General features: G+C 47.7%; 1 protein-coding gene across 5 annotated transcripts in view; it reads right to left on the bottom strand.

The window, feature by feature from the left end:
• KIAA2012 overlaps positions 1–25,963 on the bottom strand; it is a 108,631-nt gene that overhangs the window by 40,631 nt on the left and 42,037 nt on the right. For 3 of the 5 annotated variants that reach the window (XM_023622403.2, XM_023622406.2, XM_023622407.2), the window contains 4 exons: positions 25,413–25,583; positions 22,982–23,089; positions 13,673–13,741; positions 6,211–6,287 (listed from right to left, as the gene is read on the bottom strand). In XM_023622403.2, coding sequence (XP_023478171.1) covers positions 6,211–6,287; positions 13,673–13,741; positions 22,982–23,089; positions 25,413–25,583 — 425 coding nt within the window. The remainder of the gene's footprint in view (positions 1–6,210; positions 6,288–13,672; positions 13,742–22,981; positions 23,090–25,412; positions 25,584–25,963) is intronic. The other 2 variants (XM_023622405.2, XM_070241621.1) reach the window with 1 other exon arrangement.

The raw sequence follows: 25,963 nt of genomic DNA, 5'->3' as shown, positions 1-25,963 counted from the left end.
TTCTGTTTTATAAAGGCTCTCAGGCAGAGAACAATGATCACTATGATAATTTAGTGGGATTGCCTAGCGACAAGCATTGTGCTAATCCCTTTCCATATGTTGTTTCATCTAATCCTTGTCATGACCCCACGAGGGAAACAAATAATTATCTCTTACAGATGAGGACATTGAGCCTCAGAGAGGTTAAATAACCGGCCTGAAGCCACACAGCCAGTATGGAAGAAGCTGGGATCTCAATGCAACTTTGTGGACTTCCCTAACCAGCTGGCCCCTTTGCAAGTGCAGGTCACGTGTGGAACGGAGCCCTGTCTGTCTTGACATCTGTTTCCTCATCTGTAAAATGAGGACAATACCTATCTGATAAGGATGTTGTAAGGATCAAGGGAGATATCCTAAACCCACCCATAAAAAACCTCAAAACCATCGGCTGGCTGATATCACTATTTAAAAAGACTCTCTCCAGGTGATGGGGAGGTAGTTGTCCAAGCTTATGATAGGTCCATGGAGGTTCATTATACTAGTCTCTGTACTTTTGCATGTGTTTGAAATTTTCCATAATAAAAATAAAAAAGAAAAAGAAATTAACTAGGCACATATCATGCGTCTGGCTGGAACCAGCAGCCAACAGACCAATAAATACAGACCTACTGGAATCAATGGTTGTCGCAGAGAAAATTCAACAAATGAAAACCTCGATTTTGTAATTAAAAACAAACCCCCTCAGTAAATTATCCTTAAATTGTCAATGGAGTTTTGGGGCTGACAAAGTAATCCTGTGGGGAATGTTGAACCAGAAGATGAAGTTTGCTTAGATCTTCAAAAAGACTTTGAATCAAGTTCCACAACCAAAGCTGTTTACAAAACCAGACAGAGAGGAGGAGGGAGGGGAGTGAGGAGGGAGCGGGACCTAGCCTGGACCTGGGGGAGCGCTGTGCCTGCCTTAGAGAGAAGGAACGCAGGTGGCGGGCGCAGCTGCTTCTCTAGACGGCTATTCACCTGGGATCCCTGTTGGTCCAATCTTCCTGATAAGCCTCCAAAAGATCTCCAAGAAGGACACCTAGTGACATCTCCATTCTGCACAGAACCCAAAGCTTTTCCAGAGAGTGACATACGAGATTGCAGCCACCGACAGCAGGAAGTACTGGAGGTCGGAAGAGAGATGTCATCTGAACTTCTGTATCGTTATCACTGGAAATATCACAAGTACAATCTCCAAATCCTGCATAGAGGATTGAGGACGTCCACCCGGGACGTAGACCTTGATGTCAACAAAAGATTTATTTGTCAATTATTTTTCTGAGTAGCTACCGCGTGCCAGGAACTGTGCTAAACACAAGGGGTACAAAAGTGAATAAAGCAGAATAAGAAAAAAAAATGTCTTTAAAGATTAGTAGCTTGTTGTTTTAGATAACAGCCAAAAAGTTCACCAGAAGGCAGGGCATGGCTCAGAAGGACACTGAAACAAAAGGGTACCTTTGTACCCTCTACAAAAACTTAGTGTGTCTGTAGGTGTTTTTTCATCCTGAAAGGAGTCATGAGCACCGTCTGTGAAACCACCAAGGAAGCAGATGGGGTGAACACAGGTTTATTCCACCTAAATCTGTGTGTGCTAGAGTTGCAGGCCACTCCGTGAATCCAAAAGAGGTAAATTTAGGACACGTAAGACCAACTATGAATTTATACTGTTGTAAACTCATGAAATCTGAACTCAAGAGACAGTACAGGTGGAAATAGAAGTGGCTTTGTGAAATAGGAAAAAGGGACATAATTCCGGTGTTACAGGATTTTTAGGACCCTACCAAAGTTCTAATCCCCACAAAGCAACAAGACAAACCCCAGGACAAAGCGAGGGAGAAAGGATGTTTGCTCTTCCTAACAAAGGGAGCCAACTGACAATGTGAAAACCAGCAAGATGGTTTCTCTCTCATTTTACACAGATACAACGATTCTTGGGAAATCTAATTAAAGTCTGAGCTTGTACTTTGATCCTCCTTCCTGACAACCTCTCTGCCCTGACAGCTCTATAAGCCAGTGGGCGCCGGGCGCCTCCTGGCCCAAGCTTACCTAGATGGGTCTGATGGACAAGAGTTTTCATACTTTGAGATCCAGACTTTTCAGAAAAAGAGGCGAATTCATTGTCCCCCAAAGTCTAGGATCAGAGGGATAAAATGCTGAAAAGGAGTTGAGGTCCTTAAAAAGAGAATTCTGATAGCCCTATCCAAAAATTGATCTAATAAAAACCTAATTAATATTAAATAATTTCAACTAACAGTAGTTACAAAATAATGGCACTACGGTGTTGACCCTGGTTTAGCTTGCTGTATGCTTGTTTGCTGTGATCCTAGATGGCTATAAGCCAGACTTGAATAAAACCAGGTATCCTCATGATCCATTTTCCTTCTTACAGGGAGAATTTTGAAAAAAGTGAAAAGCAATGAAAAATCAGGAAGACAATAAAAACAAAAAACTCAATCCAACACACCCTAATTTCAAGTTAACATGACTGCACTTTTTTACATGCATTATTTGCAACTCTTTTCCTTATTTTTTCACATAGTTGTAGTCATAGTTGACACCACTTTGATTTCCACTTTTAAAATTAAATTGGTGGTTCTCAGCTGGAAGGGATTTCACCCTCCAGGGGATACGTGGCAAGGTCTGGAGACATTCTCGATTGTCACAACTAGGGGGCGGTTGTGCTCCTGGCAATTGGGGGTAGAGGCCAGGGAAGCTGCTCCACAGCCTCCCGCCCTACAACCGAGACTAGCCGGCCCCGAATGTCGGTGCTGATGAGGGTGAGAACCCTGCATTCAGCCATTAGCATCCCACCAGTTTCCAGTCTGAAGAAGCATCATCTTTTAATGCCTGAATTAACCCCTCACCGAGAGGGACGTGTCACAATCATTTCTCTGAGGTCGGACTATTAGGCTGTTTCCAATTTTTCTCTATTACAGAAAATGCTGCAATGGACATCTCCACTCACTTTTTTCTGCTGAATTATTTTCTTAGGATAAATTCCCGGAAGTCAGAAATACTGAATCAATGGGTCTGAATATTTGTTCACGTTTCACGAGTCAAATTGCCATTTGTCTTTACAAGTGGGTTGAACCAGATTACAAACCACCAAGAGTGTGTTTTACCAAAACCTCGGCAGTACTAGGTGTTGCCATTAAAAAAAGTGAGAGGAGGCACACCTGTCAGATATAAAATGGGACCACCAGTTTGCCTCAATTTGCATTTAAATTGCTACTCAGGATGAATATTTTTCCATACTCGTTTTCTATTACTATTATTTTCGATATGAATTGTTTATGTCTTTTGCTTATTTTTCTAACTGGTTCTCAATATTTTTCTTTTAAAATCGAATGTGATCTTGACCGAGTATAGATAGTAATGCTGTTGTAGTTGATGCAATTATTATAAAGTTTTACTTTCTCCCTCCACAGCATAGATGTGTTAACGTTTCCTGCTAGAATTTTCAGTTACAATATTACTACTCCTTTTAGGTGCTGGTCACCTGACTCCACCTGCGGCCTCTGCACAGAGAGGCCTCGGGGAAGAGGAGAACCTTCTGGCTATTGACGTGGGCCACCGAGGTGAGAGCAGTATTCGTCCCTGACAGTACCCCAGGATCTAATTTCCCGTAATCAAATGAAAGGCCTTAGGAGGAGCCACAGGCAGAGAGGAAAATAAACGTGAAGGAGAATACTCAATTCTGCCAGGAGTTTGAAGGACCTGCATTAAAAGAAGGGCACGATACCTTTAGGACTTCAGAACTGGCAATGCTCCATAAGCCGCTATTAATATGCAAAAAATGCCTTCATAAATACTTGATTCTGTTCACAGTGGGGAGGCAGTTCATTTGAAAGAGGAAATGGGAGCTCGGAGTTGAAACATGTCTGCTTGTCTCCTTTCTCTTTTTTCACTGCTCTTTTCATCTCCACATTTCCCCTTGTAGCTTTCTTCCCGCTCTTTCCCCACCTAACCCCTCTCCGGCTGCTAGGAAGCCGCTGATGTCAATTGCTCCTCTCATTTCTGTTTATGGGTTCACCGCCGAGGCCCTGATCCTCGGCTGGGTGTGGAAGGGGTGTCCCCGGAGCTAGTCCTGTGTGCTGGGGGCGGGAGCCCCAGCCATCCGTGCGGACCGGGGCCTCCCTCGGACACGCGCGGCGGCGGTGCTGGGGCCGACAGGGAGGGGGCGCCCGGGGCGGCCCCGGAGCCGCGAACCCGCGAACCCGCGAACCGTGTCTCGGCTGCAAAGCTCCTGCGGCTTTCTCTCTCACCCACCCATCAGAAACTTCCCAAATCTAGGTCTGTGACTTCTCGTTAAACCACGGTGATGCCAAAAGATTCCACCTTTGGGTCTTTTTTCCCTCGCAGCTAGCACAGTGATAAAAAAGTAAAAGTATTTTGTGCGACTGAACTCCCAATATGGTCAGACCCCAATGAGCGGAGGGAGTGGGGAGTCAGCGGGGATTAATGGGAAGGAGCGAGGAGCAGAACTGCTAATGCTGATAAAGATGGACTTGTGTGACATCCTAGCCCGCTCAGAGGGGCGAGGCGACCGTGGAGGGAATCCGCGGGGTTCGCCAGCGGCCCATCAGGGTCGTAACTGAAATCTGCTGGGCAGAAATTTGTTTCTAAATCCTTTCCAGATGCTTTATAGCAAACATGAAATTAGTCATTTACACGCAGTAGGTTGAGGAAGTAGTTACAATTGAAGTCAGTGATTAATCTAATAAAGGGCCTTTAGCCTCAAGAAGTACCAGGCGGGGGGGGGGGGGGGGGGCAAGGCAGACCCTCCCCTCCCTATCCCCTGTTCTCTGTGTTTGGGGGCTGGCGGGGCTCCCTAGACTTTTCCTCAAATGGCTTTCCTTTTGGGGGCTCCTTATAGGAAATAAGGCTCCTGTGGCTTGAACGAACCACCGGTTGCGGTGGGAGCCCCCTCCGTTCACAAAGGCGGGCACATGGGGTTCCGGTGGGAGGGTCTGCCGCCCCTCCGGGAACGGGGATCAGGGTTTAAGACCCCGGGTCCGGTGTCCTCCTGCTGACTGCCAGGGTCATCTCCAGTCTGGGCCTCAATCTGACGCGCCTGAGCCACAGGCTGCAGGTGGTGGTCGGTCTGAGGCACAGGCGCGGGGCTGTGTGGATTTGGGGCGTGTTCAGGGCTGTGTGGATTTGGGGTGTGTTCAGAGGGTGGGGGGCATCTGCAAGGCATTCGGAGCCGTGGAATTATCAAAATAGAGCGTATTGCATTTTCCTTAGTCTGAGACCCTCCTGAAAAAGAAAAGCGTCTAGGTCCCTCGTTAGGGGTGTCTTCACAGGGGGCCGTAACGGCAGTGCCGGGTGGGCGCTGTGGTTCCTCGGAGCGGGAAGGGTGGGCTCAGCTGCTGTGCCCGGCGCGGCCGGACCGGCTGGGCTCCGACGCGAGGGCCAGGGCTTCCGCGGACCCCAGACCCACAGGGGGAAAGAAACGGCTTTTATTATTATCGGGTTTAAGGAGTTCAAGGGAAGAGGAGACAGCCAGGTGCAGCAGGAAGTGAGATAAGGGGCACCAGAGCTCCTGGCCCCCTCCCGCTCTGACCCCCGGCTGCGGCCCAGCGGGAGAGACCCCAGAGCCTCGGGCTCCCTGAGACCCCCGCGTGCAGCTCTAGAAAGCCCCCCAGTCGTCTCTCTAGAGACAGTCTGAAGACAGAAGCAGCCTCAGAGCTTCCAAAGAAGCAGCAAACCTATAAACATTTGTGAACACATGTCCTCAAACCACGAACAGATACTCCTAATCCAGCCAGATGAAGCTTTCTCTCCTTTCTTCGTGGTATCCTTTCATTTTTTTCTTGATTGCTATTTTTTCTCCCCATTAGGAATGAGAATTGGGGTGGAAAAATGTGCCCATTGGCACGAAGTCTGCCTCGATGGTGGACACCTCCCCGCATTTCCCCTTTTTGACTTCGCAGAAGGCAGGGAAAGGCCTATTCAGCTTATTCACACACAGGAAGAGCCAGACAAAACAGTCCAAGTTGAGTTAAGACATTCCAAGTCTATGAGTTAAGGAACCCCTGTGATTTTATAGTCCACTTGTCTCATTTTATTGATGAGGCAAATGAGGCCCAGAGAGGTGAAGAATCTCACCCAGGGTCACACAGCAAGCTGGGACAAGAACCCAAATGTCCTAACTCCCAGTCTCATGCTCATTCAGAGCCAATACTGTACCTGCTTCTCTGGCTTTTGGGTCAATGGTGAGGTTTCATTAAGATTCGTGTGACGATCGGTTCCAGATTCAGTGTTTGCTATGGTGAAAATCATAGAGAAAAGGATCAAGGTTGTCAGATCTGGGTCTCATGAATTTTTACATATACCATATACATATACAGCTAGTTCACATGTGTAAGATTATAAACATCCCCGCCCCCACACCATGGCATCCATATTTACTCACCAAATAATACCCACAGCCTCTATAGGCACAGTCTAAACTCCATGTTAAACATAGTGTTAAAAGCTGATATGCAAGTTTTAATTTTTTTGTTTTGGTTTCTCTTGAAAAGAACAAAAGTAAATTCTTTGTGCTACCAAAATTCAGATAAAGCTGAAATTAAAAAGGAAATATTGATGGAAAAAAATCTGCTGATGCTGTTGAATATAAATTTTGCATGATTGTACTTTACTGAAGTAGGAAAATGCTTCTGCAACCTTCCAGGTAGAGATCAGAGACTTCCCTTTTTCCTCGTAGTGGGGGGGTGAGGGGGGCAACAGGAGACGTGAAGACACCATGCAAACAAGGGCAAAGGTCACAGTGGTGCTGGTGGGAGGGGACCAAGGGAATTCAGATCCCCAGGAAGCAGGGCCACACTGACCCCAGCGGGGTCAGCCTGTGATCCGTGACTCCTCTCCACTGCTATGTTACCACCACTGTAACAAGTGTGCAAGCCAAGGTGCACACCGCGAAGTGACCCGCCCAAGGGTGTACGACTAGGGAGATTTTGAGGAACGATTCGATCCCAAGACTGCCCGACTTGAAAACCCCAAGCTGCAAAAGGATAGCTGTATTTTGTCTTTCTTTGTTTCCCCTAAGAAAGTAAATTTAATGTTTATAAAGGAATGTTTATTTGAGGAAAAGATTTAGCTAAGCACATGGCCCCTCTGACAAGGATGTCAGTCTCTCATGTGGGACCAGTGTCCAACAAAAATTTCTTTCCACAGTACTTGCTGCTCATAAGTGGCCCTTTTAGGAGTCTATGGCCATATGTGGCTCTGCATCTTTGTCTCTCTGACCCAAAGCCTCTCCTCATTCCTTGTGGGCTGACCTTTCCTTTTCTGTTGTTTCTCAGCTGTCCTGTCTTATTTGAAAATGGCCCAGATTTAAAACATTTCTTATTTACAACAGCTGGGGAAACTGAGGCTCACAGAATGGTTTTGTGTGATTGGCTCAAGGCCATACCTTGAAATAGCACAAAACAGAACCCGAACCCAGATCTCCCGACTCAGCATCTCGTCCTCCTCCCTCCACGTCCCACGGCCTCCTGTTAGCCCCACTTGAGCTTGCCACATCGCAGCTGCTTGGCCACGATCCATCCTCTGGACAAACCCGGCCCAGCAGAATTGCGTTGCGATGAGGTTCACTTCACTGTGGCTTGGAAGGAACCCTGGGTCTCTTAGAAATTAAACTTATAAATTTCTAAGGCATAAGGAAAGTTCTTGCAACACCAAGAGAATGAATCAGTCAGCCAGAGTTCAAGAAATGTAAACACATTTTTAGATAGGAGACTGAAAAATCGCTTAGGACTTCTCCATCTCTTGGGTCAAGACCCTGGTAATTTACTGAGGTCCGAGCTGTCAAGGAGGAGACACGACTCGAGCTGCATTCCTGGGAGATAAAGCAATGGGGGTGGTCAAACGTCCTCTCCAAACAGTGCGGCAGGCTCTACCCCTGTTATCAAGCTGGAGAAACTGATTAAGCCCTCAACCAACGCAGGCAACTGGCTGTGAACATGGGCCGGTTCTTTTTCACCGCTCTGGAGCTGTTGTGTACACTCACAGGCTACAGACAGCACTTCCCGGCCCGCCTGAACCCAGGAGCTCAGAGTCTTTCTATAATGAACATTTCTGCCACTAAAGAGATAAACAGAAAACACATTCCTTCCCTGGCTGCCCACCATCAGGCCCGAGCAGATTTTCAAACGCTAGCATTAATCTAAGCACAGGCTTTTAGCGAGGAGATAGCCTTCCTACCAGATAACCAGGCAGCTTCACAGATGACCCTCCCTGGACGGGGTCTTGTCCCAAACCTCCTCTGCCTTCTTCAAAGCATGGGATCCTTCACCAAACACTCAAAACTTGAAAAGCAGGAAAGAGCATCTGATTCTAGCATGGCATCTGGGACCTCAAAGTTTCCTTCTGTTTAAACCTATGTTGATGATTAATTCCCAAGTTGTTGTTGATTGTTTTAAGTAAAAATGAATCATAGTCATATTTATTCTCATTGTTTCAGAATTCTTATTTTCCTTAGCATGCGATGCTCTGCTGGGCCCCATCTGGCGTCAGAACAGAGACGGAACTCCACTGCGGATGTGCCCAGTGCCAGACAGATCTCAGAAGGCGTCTTTGCCTTTGCACGTGGACTCACTGGCCCTGGCGGAAACCAATGGGAGGAGGCCTGAAAGTCAGCCTTTGCGCCTTCATGGTTTTGTATTTTTGGTCAAAAATGGAAAATGCAATGGCAAACTCCAGATTAGCAAAAAAAAAAAATTTTTTCCCAGTATAAACTAAACCATAAAAGGAAGGATAATTCTGGTCCCTTTACATAGCCCTGCTGACCTTTCCTTAAGAATGATTTCTAAAAATACTTTATTTTATGTGATATGGCTCAAGATGCTTATGACCTATAGAGTGTTTGATGTGTTATAATAAATCTCAAGTCTGCTTGTTTAATGCAGGAGACCAAGACCCAAGATGGCCTCTTGGTGTTGCCAGTATCAAATTCTCAAGACAAGACTTAAGACCTTGTTTATGCTATACATTTTCCCTTTAAATCTTCCTGGAAGAGGAGGAGGAGGGTGAAATGGGCATGTCAAACAGCTGCTCAAACCTGAGAAAGTCTCCAGGCTCAAGACACACCCCAGGGAGCTCTATTAAAGGAGGCAAGTAGGCGGATCGAGAAGATACGAGTCAGTCTGAATTTAAATATGGAAATGCCTACTAAATGCAAGGGCAATGTTTTTCTTCCAGTCTGGAATAGCAGTTCTTTCCCTTGCTTATATCTTCTTCGACCAAGGTTAGCACAGTCTCAAGGGTCTGGCTTTAGTTTTGGGAACACCAACTTCTCTCAAAAGCTCATAAATTATTTCTTATGGGGGATAGAGGTCCAAAGGTACATGGCAGTTTACCAAGCCCAAAATGGGAGACAACCAGATAATGAAATTTAAATTCAAGTTGTGTAGCAACAAAATATCCACTACGTGAGAAAGCCTCCAATCGAGATACATTATAGGATTAATACGGACACCTGTGGTGGAAGGAGGGCATTCAAAAAAGAGGCTGAAGGTGGAGCTACGTACAAAGCAGCCAACCCATTCAATTCGTGTGGTGGTCTTAATCCTACAGGAAATATTGTCCTTGGTTACTTGCTCGCAAACAAGTATAGACATCTGGTCTCCCAGCCTCTAGTCTTACCCGCTTCAATCCATTGCCTACATGGCTGGGAGAGTCATTTCTCTAAAACAAAGATCTGGTTATATCAATTCCTGCATAAACAGGATCTCACAGCCTTTGGGATAAATTCCTTAGTTGCTACCCATGGCCGTTCATGGTCTCACTCCTGTCTACACCACCAGCAGCGTTTCTCACCACTCCCTCCCCTCCGTGTGCCCTGGGCGCCAGTCATTACAAGCTGCTTACATTTCTCCCATGTCGACATGTTCTCTGACCCTCATATGGTCTCTCTCTCTGGAGCACCCTTTCCTCTTCTCCACGTGGCTAGTTCCTACATATATCCTTAGAAATTCAGTTTAAGGGTCCTCTCTTTCCAAAAGCCTTCCTACCCTTCAGGCCGCATTAGCCTGTGCTCCTCCGTGGCTCTCAGCGCATTCCACGACTGGAGACCACTTCAAGGCATGGACTTTGTCTCTCAACTGTATTCTTGTGCCTAACAGTATTTGGCATTAGTAGATAGTCAATTAGTTTTTATTGAATGAATGAGTGAATGAGCAATCTTTATGTGCTTTGTAAAACAGATTCACTAATTCTTTCTATTGGACATGTTCTGATGCTGTTGTCTTCTTTAATTTCCACATGAGGAATTATAGAGAACTAAGACAACAGCAGATGAAAATTCCTAGACCACAGGGAGATGTGTGAAAGAAGCAAGAGAGAAACTAGGAGGAAAAAAAGTCCTTAGGAAAAGCCTCATGCTTCTTTATGGTCTTTTTGATGAGAAGCTAGGCCAAATGTCTGAAGGGTGATGAAAAAGAAAAGAGTATTTATGGATTACTAGTTAATGAAAGTTATAATTTTTCGATCACTCTGACAGAAGAAAAATTAATATTCTAAACTTTGTTATAGGTTGAGAAACATACCTGATACACATACTGACATCTTAAAATTCATACCAGCCTTAAATTGCATTGTGTTGAACACTACTTCCCTGCCTGAGCAAGGCCCTGATTCCTCGTGTGTGTCATACGTACGCTAAGTGAACGGCAGATGCTGGCTACTGGGAGGGATGCGTCCTGAGAATTCCCAGAATCCTTAGATTTGTGGGTACCCCTAGTGTATATCATATCCCCAATAAAACCAAAGTAGAAACGAAGAAAGAGGGAGAGTTCTTCAGACTCTTAATGAGTCTATAAATAAAGGATTAGAGTGATTTATAAAACTATTTTTTTTGGCAGAGAATCATCAAATTGTTAGACCACTTCACTTTCTCTTACTTCCATCACCAGCCCTAGCAGTTGGCTTTCTTTTTAGGGCCATTAAAAAATATTTATATATATATAAAAAAAATCAATGTTGTTCTTTTTAAAAAACAACTTCGCAAGAGCTATTGCAGATGTTACAATAAATATAGACCACGACACTGAGATGTGGGCGCTCGGCGGTGGGCTAGGTGCCCCCACCAGCTTAGTGCTGGTTTGCTGTCTTCTGGCCTTGTGATGTCTATGATTTGACGTCGCGCCTCTATAAAATGACCACGTGTATGTGTCCCTGACTTCAGAAGTCATTTGTAAATAGATGAAACTGAACTTCAAGTCCACAAATACCCAAAGTCCAGCATTTATATAATTTTTTAGAATCCTCTCATTTTTTCCTGAAAATATTCATTAAAACCAAATGACCCAAAAGAAAACAAAAAGCTGTGGAAGCTCTATAGGTGACTGCAATGAATAGACGTTTTAAATCGCTCTTTGAACTCAATTCCAGGGAGTATCAGATACTTTCCGAGTAGTGTTATATCCATTTTCTTAAAAACAAATGGGGAATGTTGAGCACAAAGAGATGTAAGAATGTTTTGTTAAGATCATTGAGCAAATCAAGGGAACAAATCAGCTTCCTATATTCTAAGCCCTGAAAGAGATACTCTGTGCTTCTACGGGCAGGCCCACTGGGAGGGGGAGTTGTTATTTAATTGCTATAGAGTCATAGTTTTGCAAGATGAAAAGAGTTCTGGAGACTGGTGGCGTCACAATGTAAATCTACTGAACTGTACACTTAAAAATGGTTAAGAGGGCAAATTTTATGTTGTGTGTGTTTTATCACAATTAAAAAAATGTCAGGGAACAGGAGATGAGGAATTACGCTCCAGGCAGAGGGAACAGTACGTTCAAAGCTGGGAAATAACACAGAGATTTGCATTAGCCTTGGGTCTTTCAGTTACTAGCAGGAGAGATGAGAAGGAATAGAAGTTTTCCTTCTCTTTCCTGGCCATAGAGCTCGCCGGGGGGCAATTCTGAAATGGTCCCCGTCTGTCTCCGGTACTCTAACATCTCCCTGTCTGTGCTTTTCTCCTTCTTGTGCCTCCTCCCCATATAGCTAATATCCTCTGTTCATCCACGCCCTCCAGGGCACGCCACCAGTCAGGCTTGTTTCAATCTTTGAAACTCTACTTAGCCCGGAATTACCCACCTCTGTTTCCACCCCATCAGAATTTTCAGTCCCTCAGAGCAGCTGTTCTCAGGTGAGTTGCAAGAGGACAGCCATGTGATTAAGCAAATTTTTACTAACATGTGGGTGACTATTATCTGCACAGAAGTATCAGCCTTCTGAGAGAATTCTTCTGAATTCAAAGTGAATCTACTACTAGTGAGATTTTAATAGTAGAATGAAGTGAAACTGTAACATTTTGGGCCACATTAGGAAGAATATTTTTGGTCTGGAAAGCTACCCTCTAAACAGGCCTATCTTGCTTGAAAATCTTTCTCAAGAGTTTGGTTCTCCCAAACTGTTCCTACTTTTTCTCAGCTTCTCCCCTTCTCCCCATGTCTCTAAAAGTTGTAAATCATTTTCAGTCTTACCCACAAAAGAGTATCTGATGCTGGATAAGGGGAATTGGAGGGAGAAAAGGCTATGCAACAGAAGCCATTTATTCGTATGGGTCATGAACAGAACCTTCCTAAACTCTCACACATCGTCAGATGGAAACGCGCCTATCTAGACTGACATCACCACTAACCATGCATAGCGGTAAAAACGCAGCTTCCTAGGGGTCAAAGCCCAGCTTCACCACTTAGCTGTGTGACCTTGGGCAAATCAGTCAACCTCTCTGAGCCACATTCTCCTAGGTGAAAAATGAGGATAATAATAGAACTTACTTCACATCACTGCTGTGAGAATGAAGTGAAATAATGAATATAAATCACTCAGCATGATGTTTGGCATATCAACGATAGATAAAAATGGTAGCCATCATCTTCTTCATCACCATCATCATCATCATTGTCCTCATCATATCCATCAGCATCCTTCACTGGAGGGCTCCTATTAAGAGCTGCTCTGGCCCAGTTCTGACCGACAAGTGAGAAGGAACAGAACTGACACTGCAACTCTTCCCGCATGGTCAGGATGTCCATCCAAGGACAAGAATGCCAGGCTCCAAGTCTTCCTCCACCTACAGACTTTGAGAAGGGCCAGCACATGACTGTGCCTCTCCTCCTTCTAGTCTTACAGTCTCTGGCAAAAACAATTTCCTCCACCCAGCTCTGGCTCCAGCCCTCGATCCGTGGCATTGCTTTCTGTTACTACAGCAGGTCCCTTATGCAGGATTCATTGCTGCCTGCCCCAAAAGAAGCAGTGAGGAAGACCACACACGTTCCCTATTCATCAAAGACTATTTTTAAGAGAGAGAGCGCCTCCACATAATCATCCTTTCCCCTGGTCTGAAGCGGAAGCAGCAGTAGCAGTGGGTGGAGGATGAGCTACCCGCCAGCCCACACTCCTGGTTCTCGCTTCTCTCTCCATGGGGCAGAGGAAAGATAAGAGGAAGCTCCGGAGACGGGGAACTGGCTGCGGTCAGCCAAGGATGCCCCAGTCCTCAGGCTGTCCAAAAGGACCCTCTTTCCTACTTATTGCTATATCTGGGGAGAAATGGTGTATTTCTGGAGGTCTAGGTATGAAATAATAAGTACATGAGTCAAATGACATAGAGGAGAAATAGAGCTGACTTTTCAGGGGAAAAGCTTACCTTTTAGGGGACATTGAATTCTAGACCTCTCCTTTTCTTGGCCAGTATTTGAACTGACAGATTCACAGGCTGAAAAATAATAAGGGTTTTACCTTTGAGTGTGAGAAAGTCTTGAAAAAAGCTATTTTCCTTACCCCATGACAGCGGAAAACACAGTAGAGGCCTTGATGCTTAAGCCTCATAATGAATTGGATGGTTCTGAAACCCCGTAGATGCCATCCTGGAGAGAAGGTTGATCTAGGATCTAAAAAGTCTTGAAGAAAATAATAGTTTTATTCAAGATGTTTAAGGACCATGATGCTAAAATTCTGCGAACTTTTGATGGAGCACAAGCAGGAGACAGTTGATGGCTGAAGCTGCTGTGAGGAGATGCCCGGGTCTGGACTGCAGACAGGCCTGGGGCCCTGCGTGTGCAGTGGGGGATGACGGGCAGTGTGAGGAGCTCCACCTTCTGGCTGTGGCACCCATATGAGGCGTGGACCAGGAGAGGTGGGAGGGATTCGAGCATGTCAGATTCCAGCCAAAAAGACAGACAGGCTTGTGTGCAGCCCCGATGAAGTTTTTTGCCATCTCTTACAGCCACCTTGTGTGGGAACGATTCCCCTAGCTGTCCTTGTCAGTCAAAATAATGCTATTTTAACAGCCAAAGAGACTTAGGATGACAGGCCAGAGAAAGACAGTTAAGGGAGAGGTAATAGACAGCAAAGAGGTCAGTTGAGTGGATCCAAAATGGAAGACGATTTTTAATGGGAAATTTGGTGTGTGTGTGTGTGTGAGAGAGAGAGAGGTGTGTGAGATATCAAGGAGATAGCAAGAGGGAAGAAAAAGGCAGAGGGAATCAGAAAATTCAAACTGGAAAGGATTTTGAGATCTTCCATCTCACTACCCCCCGACTCATTTCAAATCCATTGATGGATAGATGCATGTATGCTTCGTTGTCTCACTGCTGATGATAAATACACTAGAGGTTGTCAGAAAAGAATGTTTGGTTTTATTGATTTGCTGAACTGCGGTGGGCCCTGGAAGACCTGCTCCTTGGTCTTGCCCACCTGGGGAGCACGCTTGCAGCCACACACACACTCACAACTCAGGCCCAGCCGGGCAGCTTGGGACTCTGGGAGCCAATGCTGGAGAGAGAGAAAGCCATAATTAGTGCTAATTGTTGACCCTACAGTTCAAGAAGAGATGCTCTGGAGAAAGGGAAATGAGAACAAACATTAATTATTGAGTGGGGACCTTGGAGACAGACACTCCGGATTAAAAGGAGAGAGATAAATTGCATAATGAATGTTAATTTTCCCTCAAAGAATTGAGTGGTCGGCGGTAAGAAGGAGAAAATAGGCTAAAACCATCATGAAAGAGAAACCTCAGTGTGTGTCGGGGGAGAGAGCACAGGAGGCTTACAGAAACACGTGCCATCACTGCTCGCCGCCGGCCCTCTGCCTTACTCCCAAAAGGTGGCCACCAGGTTTTCCTTGCACCCTTATCTACCACAAGTTGTCTGCCAGGAAGCTCAACCGCTTCCCGGACAGAACAGAAGCCAGAGAACAGCCACATTGCCTTCCTGACAAGCCGAGAGGCGCACGATGCTGGAACCCGTTTTTAGTGTGCTGGTGGGATTTGACTTAAAACAAGGGAGGCGGCTGGAGCTCAGCGCCACGCGGGGGAGGGCTGTGGCCCTGCGTGTGCCGCCTCGGGGTGCGCGGGCTCCGGGGCTTTCAATGTTGTTTTATCTTAAGTACCACATACGAGACACACACATACACACACGCACGCACACACCGCGCCCTCAAAATAATCCTCTTCCCTGAAGGTGAAAACAGAAATAGGGTAATTTGAGTAGAAAACGGGAGATGAGACGCAGCCAATTGTGTAGAGGGCTCTACCAACAGGCTTGTCCCCGGCTGCTCAGACTCCGCGCCCGGAGACCCACGTCCAGCGGGCGGCCGGGGATGCTCCGCGCGCCTCCTGCATCCGCGCTGCCCGCCGTCCTCCGTGACGCCACTGGCGCTCGGCCTTTCTGTCGCCTGTTCCCTCACGCTGTCACACACTGGGTTGCCTGACACCCCCTCAAACATCTGGGGTTCCTTGTTGCCCAGAAAGCAGCGTTTCAGCTCGGTCCCGGCGCCCCAGGCCTCCCCCTCCGCCCCAGGCAGCGCCCCCGCGGTCCGCACGCGCGGCTGCTCGTCCCTCCCCCGGGGACACTTTCCCAGCTCTGCCTTTGTTCGTGCTGGCCCCTCAGCTGCTCGGGTCTGTCCCTCTTTTCTGTTTATCCATTGCTACTCATTTCTCAAAGGTCAGTGCAAGGGGGGGGGGTTCCTCCGCAAAGCCCCTCCCGGTCCCCGCGGTTGGAAGGAACGGCTCCTTCCCGGACCCCCGGATCCTGGGCCGGGGCCTCTCCCCCGCGGGTTCCCTCTGGCCTGGGCCCCGTCCGTTGTCTGTGAATCTGTTTGCACACGGGCTGTGAGTCCCTGGGGGCCGCAGCCGTGGGCCGGAGGGGAGCCTCGGGCGGTGGGTGAGGCGGGCACAGGCCGGGGCAGGCAGGCCTGGCCGTCAGTCCCCGCTCTGCCGCCCACTGGGGGTGATGGCTGCGTGGGAGGTAACCTCCTCGTGTCTGAATGTCCTCACCTGTGATATGTGAATGAAAACACTCACTTCACAGGATTATAGGGGTGATGGCCGTGATGACAGATGGGGCCCAGTCCCTGAGAGCTCTCAGCGTCAGAATCCCCACCTGTCCCTTGCTGGTGGCCGTGTTCAGCACATGTTGTCAAAGGAGTCAAACGCCTGTGTAAGGGGTCTCCTCTCTTTTATGTCCAGTGACATTTTATATCAGAATTTTACTTAATACTTTACAAGATTATGATCTGGTTTGATTGTCACAAAGCAACGTGAACTAGGTTGGCAGACCTTATAGCTGCATTACGGTGGCCAAGGAACGTGGTAAGTGGCTGTAAGAAAGAGACTCCAGAAGGTGCACACTGACTTCATGTCACGTGAGTTCAGAGGTAGGCGGCAGACCAGGCCGGCTCTGCTCGTGAGGTCACCCAGGCCCTGTGGTTCCTTTTATCTCACGCGTCATCATCCCATAGAGTGTTGCCCTCTTCCACATGGTCGAAGCCATTTCACCACCTCAAACAAGTCCAAGGGGAAAGAGGGGGAGGAGGGCAAGCAGCATCCTCTTAAAGACATGACCTGGCAGTCACGCACCTGCTTCCGTTCACTTTCCATTCGCCATAACTTGCTTACATGGCCTCACCTGGCTGCGAGGGGGGCTGGAGGCATATTTCTAGCTAGGCAGCCACGTGTTGCGCTAAACTTCAGGATGGGGGATTCTAGTATCAAAAGGAATAATGGAAAAATGGCTATTGCGGAACAATTAGATTCTTTGCTACTCAGTTTCAATCAGTATTTATGGCCAATGCTCTGGGAGGATCTACCGTGTATTCTGGGGTGTACTCAAGTACATGGGGGGGGGGGTCTGCCCAGAGGAATTTTAAATCTTGGAGAAGAAAGAAGAAAAAGAGTATAAGAGATAAGGGAAGTGAGGGAGTGCCTGGTGAGAGGGCCAGACAGTAGGAATTAGTGGAACCTAAGGAAGCAGCCATCGATGTGGGCTGAGGGGGCAGGTGAGGCGTCACAGAGAAGGTGGGACTTCAGCCAGTCCTTGAAGCCTGGGAACGTGGCAAGAGGGACTAGAGGCAGAATGATTTAGTGGGAAGAGCTTTGACCTCAGTGGGCGCAGGAAGATCTGGGTTTGAGCCTTACATTTGACACATAGAAGCTGTGTGACTTTGAGCAAATCACCACACCTCTCTGTGCCTCAGTTTCCTTATTCATAAAATGAGAGGGTTTTCAAACTGTGGTCTCCCAGCTCTGGCGGCTCTGCATGGACCCCTCCCCAGGAACTGTCTCAGGAGGGGACGAACTAGCTGGACTGTGGAGACGTTGGGGAGGATGCAGCCAGACCAGCCCCACTTCACCGGGCAGCTCTGCTTTTATCTGTCTGATCTATTGGTCCCTCAGCAAGTCTGTTAAAGTGTTTCCTCTGCTTAAGCCCTGAGGAAGGCAATGCCTGTTGCCTCCCAGCTCTAGATGTCTCTGAAACAGAACAAAGCAAGGGAGGTCTTCACAGGCTTCGCAGGCTCTGTACAAAAATGCAAGTCCCATCATATGCAAAAAATGAAGAGGAATTAAATATTCTTCAACATTTCATATTGATTTTTTTTCTTCCAAAAAAAAAAAATTTCTAGCAGATTCAGAGAGAACTATTATTTTTGATATTTTTCTTCTTTGGAAGGCGTAGAGTGGTGATGACCACATTTTCAGCCACATACGAGGTAGGGGAGTCTTTGTACTTGTAGGAATCGTGGGAGGTTTTTGTCGAAGGACAGGAGACTCCCTGGGGTGTCTAGTGGCTCTCAGAGCACCGTCCAGCGAGGGCTGCTTAGGCCGTGCAGGGGTCACTACGCTGAGGGACAGGACTTCCCTCTGAAGTCCGGACAAACATAGCCATTCCAACCTGCCCTGGGGTCTATGTGACCTCAAATTAGCCCCATGCCGAGCCTCATGGGAATCTCCCATAATTGCTGTAAGAAGAGTACGTGGGTCAGAGCTTGGTGGGGAACAGAAACCACCAGGTATTTTAAGAAGAAACAGCCTGTCTGTAGATACTTGGTGGTTACAAAGTTGCTGTGGCAACTGCCTCTTGACACACTCGGTCTTCCTGGGCTCACTTACCAGCATCAGTAGCCAAAAGCTTTGATGCCTCTGCCTCACTTCTGCCCTCCAAATTTCATGCAAGTGCATCTAATTGGCAGAACTTAATTTGCATCCAGCCCCTAAGTTATCTGGAAAATGTAGTTTTCAGCCTTCTAGCCTCTGCAGTACAGGAAGGCCCACTGGAAGGAAATGCTGGGTGCCACGTGACCATGTCCAGCCACGTTTTCCTTTATTTCAACATTTGACCTGAGATCACTGGAACTGTCAACATTATTTCTTATGGGTTATTAACAAACACTGATTGGGCCCAAGGGCCTTATTGCCACGCAGGCTTCCTGCTCCCTTCCTCTACTTCTCACTCAGAGATGGATGGATTGTGGACCCTACCATTCAGAAGCGATGTTTTGAAAATGAAAATAAGAACAGTCATGAATTATTGAATGGCTGAGAGCACGCTTCAGGATTTAGACAACAGAGCTACCCCAGCAAGAGAGTCTCCTCTGGAAGGAACCTTAGAAATCATCAGTTTAGTGTTTTCCAAAGTGTGTTCCAGAAACTATTAAGAACTGCACAATGCTTTGCTAAAAACAATAAAGAATTCAGTGCTCAAATAAGTTTGGGATACAAGGCATATTCTCAACGGGAGGAGCTGAAATTCACAATGGCCTCTTAGAGGCTCTGTGAAGTCCTGCCATAAGGAAACTTGCTAACTTTAGCCGCTGGTTTCCAAACTTATTTAACCTCGGAACCTTTTGCTTTTTACATAATGCCTGTCAACTTTCTGAGGAACTGGAGTTCTATGGGACACACGCTGGGAGGACTGGATCTGAGCCCAGCTCCTCTTTTCCCATATTAGGGAGCTGAGGTCCACAGCAGTGCAACTATTTGCTCCCAATCACAGATATCGCGGGTGGTAGAGCTGAGAATAAAGCCCAAGACTTTGGACATTTAGTCCAGAGTTCATTCTTCTTCCTGACTCTGCCTCATCTAAGGACTTCTCCTCCTTCAGATCTCCAGGCGTCTTCTCTAAAGCAACAGCTGCTAAGAGAAAGGCTACTCAAGAAAAATCATACTTTGTCAATGACCCTACCAACACGGATGGATTCTTTTACCCGTGAGCCCCACAACCAACATGACCACAAATGGCAAATGGAGAAAACAAAGAGAAAGCCAACTATTTAGCATATGTTTGCCCCCAAATCATCAGTGTTTTGAGACCAGCTGGATATTCTTGGCCCCTTCATCTTTCTGTTTACCAAATTGCAGACCACCAGGAAATGACACCAAGGATATTATGTATTACTGAAGACAAATTACCCCCACATCTAGTGACTTAAAACGGTAAATTTGTATTATATCTGACACAGTTTCTGTGGGAATCTGGGAGTGGCTTGTGTGTGTGCTTCTGGGGCAGAGCCTCTGGGGAGGCTGCAGTCACAGTGTCAGCCAGGATGTAGTCATTCGGAGGTTTCACTGGGGCTGGAGCATCTCCTCTCGAGGCAGCTCACTCACAAGCCTGGAAAGCTCGTTCTAGCTGTTGGCAGGAGGCTTCGGTTCCTTGCCCTGGGGACCTCTCCATAAGGCTGCTTGAGCGGCCTCGTGACGGACATAGCAGCTGGCTTTCCCCAGAGGGGTAATCCAAGAGAGAGAGCAAGGAGAAAGCCAGTCTCAGAAGTCATACGCCATCACTTCGGTCATATTCTATTTCTGTTAGAAGTGAGCCGCTGTGTCCCATCCACTCTCAAGGGGAGTAGAGTTAGGCTCTCCCCTTTGAAGGAACAAGTGTCAAAGAATTTGTGGACATATTTTAAAATCACCACGCCAAGAAAGAATTGCAAGAGAGAAGGAAGTTATTAAATGACCAAAAAATAAGGAACATTTTTGGGGTAAAAATCCATTTGGGACAAGAACCAGTGTTAACTGGAAACTCTGAAAGAGCTCAAGAATTTAAAGTGACATGGGACTGGAGTCCCAGCCTGAATCATCGGGACAGACATCCCTGAACTTCTAGCAGTAAGCCTTCTGAATAAAAGAATTTCTGAAAGAAATCTTCCATTGCTGCCACCACAACCAGGAGACTAGATGCAGGATTTGGATCATGGATAAGCAATTCAGAGCACATATCCCCTGTTTTGACTTGTATCCATCCAAGTTAACTTTTCCTTTCTTAAGCCTTTGAATTTTCTAAGTGCTGCAACATCCCGCCATGACCAGGAGGGTCAAATTCCAGCTCTAGTCTTCACAACTTTTTTTCTTTTTCTGAAGGTTCGTATTCATCTTTCTATGCTGTCTGAAAGCAAGATATCATGATCTAATTGCCTAAGAATTTATTCCAAATAGATGTTGACAGAGTCTGAATGTCTCCGAAAGATCAGACAGATCATATTCCCTTCTTACTCAAGATTTTTTTTAATTTAAAAATCCCAACTATGATTCCAAAAGAACTTTCCTTTGTGGCATCTGGGGTATTCAGTCAATCAACAAGCGTTTCTTGGACATATGATAAAGATGAGAGGTGCTCTAGACCTCGTGTAATATATTTGGGAGCTAAACAAAAAACAGATGCAGATAAATACAATAATCATAACAGTCGGATTGAGAGGGAGGAATGGGCTGAGGCAGTTGTATGAGATGAGGTGGATTTACTAAGGAGAATTTTCCAGAAAAGATGAGCCTTTGTCTGGAACATAAAGCTATTCTAAACATTTGGGGACAACTGGGCAAAGGCTGGAAGATAAGAGAAGGAAGACTGAATGTTTGGGCTTCCAAAGAGATGAGAAAAGGGTGGGCCTGAATAGAGTGGGAGATGAGACCGGAAGGGCAGGGTGGGCTGGTGACCAACCTGGATTTCAACAAACTGAACTGCAAAGATTTTGGTGTGATTGGAGCAAACCCTTTGCAAGAGTTGAAAATTTTTTTCAGCACACTGCTTCTCAAAACAAAACGAAACAAAACAACGAAAAAACTTTCCCATTAATGGAGACTCTCTGAAACCCAGATCTGTTCTATGGGCCCGCGTAGGGACATGTGGGTTTAAGGCTTTGTCCTACCTTCCAGGGCACATTCTAATCGCTGTCCAGAATGAAGGCCCGCCAGCTGTATATGGAGGAAAGGCTGAGAGAGGCTTGCCCGCCTGACTGACTGATTCATTCATTAGTTCAACAAGCTTACAGCGAATGACTTTAGGTTTGAGAGGCAAGCAGGATTAAATATACTGTTCACGGGACTGAGACAAGATGGCGGACAAGTCTCCATTTATTCAACGTAAGCTACATTTCTCTCTCTCTTGCTTTAGCGTGGAAATTATTGAGAGATTTTTCAATGAACATGTATCGTGATCCTGTTATGCATGTGTCAGGAACCGTGCCAGGTGCCAGGGATGCCAAAACGACTGAAACCTCATATGAACAGTGCGACAACACACTGAAGGCCTAAACATTTCCTTTTCTGCTTCCGGCTTTGCTTTGCCAGAGTCTCTCCTGGAACAGAGAGGACAGCTGTGCAGCAGGTGAACAGAACCATATTTGCTGTCCAGCTGCTGTACCCACAGTGTCACTCTGACACTGGCCTCCACCTCTCTAACTCCTGCCTCCGCCAATGCAGAACCAAGTTATTTCCATACTCACAGCACAGGATAACCCAAGTGGTGGTGGAAGTGCTTTAAGGTTGAATTTGGAACTAAATGCATGCTAGTTTCTGGAAACCCATGCACTAGGCCGCTGCTTCAACAGCAACAGACGCAACCTGTGAAATGCAGCAACAGTCAAGGAGCTTCCCAGCTGGCGGCAGGGCAAGAGTCAATCCCTCATTTCAGACAGGATGAGGACCCTGGACACAGGGAGGGACTGACCCCAAGTCATCTGACAACACAGAGGACAAGCCAGGGCTGCTCAGATCTCCTGGCTCTGAATCCACGCTCTCTTTATTGAGCCGGTTGAGACACAGCCCACTACAGGAGCACAGATTTTGCTCTCTCTCATCAGACCCCCTGCTGGCCGTCCGACTCATGCATACACGTCATAATGGATCCCAGGAGGTTGACACTCAGCACCCTCGGACTTCATTTTTTTTCCTCTGCAAAACGGCTATTACCCAGAGCCAGCATCTCTTTTCCAAAAAGTTAACATGCCAGAAGGGTTTTTGGAAACTGCCTCGATAGCTGTCAGGAGCCAGAGGATTCGCAGTAATAAACCAACGCATACCACGAGGATACCTGCTTGGCTTACCAATTAGCCACCTCCGCCTCTGGAGGGCGGTTGGAGAGAAGAGAAAAGGCAGTGTTTAATTTGGGCAAAAACCAAAAGGGCTTTATCATTCTCATCAAGGCATCAACAAGGCACATTATACCTCCTCCAAGCCATTCCACGGGAACGTCTCCCTCCAGATACTCCAGCAAGAGTCAACTTGTTATGCAAACATTGGGTTATTGTGTCTGAGCTACAGAAGCACCTCTGTGTCAGCGAGGGGGGAGAAACTGGCTGACTCGCGTCTGTTTTTAATGATGTCTCTGCTGCTGGGAAGTTTTGGAAGCTGCAGGTAAAACCTTCCGCTATGAAAACGAGGCCGACCCGGGATGGATCGTCTTACCTTCCCCACACAGAAGCTCCTCGGTTTGGGTAGGCCCTGGGATGGACAGGCAGACGTTTTCTCCATCTGGACCCAGCAAAAAGTGTCCCAGTGTGGGGTCTCTGGAATCTTTTTGAAAACAAGCACAAACATGGGCAGTGTCAGCGTGAGTGCAAGGGAGGAGGCTGCGCCCGCACCGTGCTCCCCGAGTCCCCAGCAGACAGACGCAGTGAGCTCAGGGCCCGCCAGAGCCCAGGGTCAGCCCCACTCCTGGGATCCGGCAGGAGTCTGGAGGCCAATGCAGGATGAACAGGGTGGGCTGCCACCAGCCCCTGTCACGCCTTTGTGAGAACCTGGAGGAGGTGGCCCCTCGGGGCTCAAGCAGCCCTACAGGGCAAGGCTGGGCTGGTGAGGGGCACCCAGGTGAAGGACAGGGGGCCCTTTCCTCCAGGTGTGTGTCGCCCACCTGGGCAAGGGCTTGGTGAGTCCAGCCTCTGCTTCCCCTCTCTGTCACATGCCTTTGTGCCGTTCTCCGCATGGACAGCCATCCCCTATGGCTCAAATGCTGTGACTGCCAGTGACTCCAGGGGGCTCAGGCCAAGGAGAAGGAAGTTGTATTTCCCTCAGACGCTTAGAAAGATTGAAGGTGTTTCTGTAACCTTACCTTCCCCATCTCCAAGGCAAAGGGGTCAGGAGCAGAGCTGGCCACGAGTCACGGCACACGCTTATAAGTACACAAACACACGCATGCACACAGAGGCAACACACACACTCGAGAACACACACACATATTTACACAGAGGTATACATACACGTATATATGTACACTCACAAGGCAAGCACACACACACATACATGCACAACCACCCATATGCAAGTGTGTGTGCATGAACACACATATACCACACAGGCGCAAGGACACACACACAGCAACACTTGCACACTTGTGCACAGCATGCCTGCGTAATCACACAATCACACAGGTGTGCATGCCTGCACACAAGCACACACAGGCACACACGTATCCTCACATGTACCTTCATTTACACACTCAACGTATGCTCCTGAGGCTTCGGGCTGCACTCTTACCACAGTCAGGGCCCTGGCATTGCTTCTCCTCAGATTCTCCCTTTATAATGATGTCGGAGGAGAAGTGTGTGTGTGTGTGTGTGTGTGTTCGGTGTGATTTCTCCTGGGCTACCCAACCTCTTGGGAACACTGTCAGTGCTGGCGTGACTGCACCTAAAGTTTGGTTCCTTTGTATCTAAGTTGAGGGCATCGCTGCCGTGCGGGTCCAGAAGGAGGGGCCACAGGAGGAAGGCGCCTGAAAGAAGAGGGAGAGAGAGAGAGAGAGAGAGAGGGAGGGAGGGGGAAGGAGGGGACGTGATGCTGACCGTTTTAGCCTTGAATAGAGAAGCTGCAAACACATATGGAGTCATTGATCTATGTATTTAATTTATGCTTACAGGGCTTCACCTGTCCATGCTTGGGGGCGGGGGGTAGACAGAGGCAGAGAGAGACGAATGGTGAGGCGTTCTGTGCCCGAGTGAGCATGAGATGAACAGGAAAGATGAGGGATCTGTTGTCTTCCTGGCAGCTCTTAGTGTCCTCCCCCCTGCCCCCCGCCTCTCGGTGTGTGAGTTTCTGGAAGCTGTGACTAGGATTCTGCCATTAAGAGAGATGCTTTCCTCACATTGCCCGGCGCCCAACACACAGCATCTCCTTCATCTGGTGCTCCACTGGAGAAAGCAGCCCAACACTCCTGGCGGGAGGAACAGCTGGCTGGGCTGCACTTTCTAGAAAACATTTTGTTGGTTTCCAGCATGGCACCTCCCTAAGGGATTTTCAGAGGTAGTGTGGACTCTAAGCAATTTCTGCTTTATGAGCTGCCTTTAGCTCAAAGCCCCCACGGAAGCTGTCACTGCACCATCTTTGCATTATTGATCTTGTATAAGGACCTCAGTCAGTCTAAGTCATGGAGGGTGTGGGTGCTACCTCACCCTCCAGTGACAATCCAGTCCTTGTCTGTCTGTGAGCAGGCCTCGGGCTCTGCCCCGGGCTGAGGGTGGCCTCTGCCCGGGACTCTTCCTGTTGGCAGGGTCAGCAGGATCCCTCACCCCGGGGAGGGTCGGGCCTCGGTGTTGGGTGGCCCGGTCCATCCCATAGTGTGGCTCCCTGGGGACTGCAGGCAGCTGTGTCCTCACACTGCTGCTGGGAGGGAGGACAGCACGGAACAGTTTGGCAATGCGTGCAGGTGCAGCACACCCTTAAAACATGCACTGACTCTTTAGGAATATGCATGGTAAACATGAATCCCACTGACGTCGTCGTGAACACTGCTCATTTCCCCTTCAGTGGAGTGGCTCTCAGACAGCTTCATCACGGCTGCTGCGTGGCCCTGGAAGATGATTAAAATGAGCCCAGAGCCCCAGACAAGCCAACGAGTGATTACCTTGTCCTTCCGCTGGGAGTGTCCCCCGGGGCCGTCTCATGACTGGGGGGCCTGTGGGGCTGCTGTGCCCTGATGTCCTGGGACTGTCTGGGCCCCTCTGGCTCTCTGGACTTTTTCTTCCTTTAATCAGGGGCAATGGTGGGGTCACATTCTGGGGTGGGGCATCATCATCTTCGAAAGCAAAAGGAGACAAACACGAATGAGAGGACTTCTGGATCAGAAGGAGAAGGAAGCTCTCTTCTAAGTGGGGTGATGGCTCCTCCTGAAGGATGCCACCCATTCTCAACCTCGTCCCTTTTCCAGACCAGCTGTCTCCCGTGGCCAGGGTGAAATCACTCTTGGCCAGAACAGTGGCCCCTGGTTGAGGAACCCCCAGAACTGGGAGGCACTAAGCAGCAGTTGTTGTTACTCTCCTCATGTTGATGGGCTCCTGAGACAGAAGAGAGACGAGAGGGGCTGCAAGGTCCTTCCAGCCCACAGTGCAAAGGCTCTCACTAGGTGCCCCCTGGCTGCGGAGCTCACGAGATTATTGGCTACAGAATTCCAACCAC

The sequence above is a fragment of the Equus caballus genome, chromosome 18 (genome assembly GCF_041296265.1).
Source record: "Equus caballus isolate H_3958 breed thoroughbred chromosome 18, TB-T2T, whole genome shotgun sequence".
NCBI classification, from domain to species: domain Eukaryota; kingdom Metazoa; phylum Chordata; class Mammalia; order Perissodactyla; family Equidae; genus Equus; species Equus caballus.
Note: the sequence above shows the minus strand (reverse complement) of the source record. Positions and strands in the feature narration are given on the sequence as shown.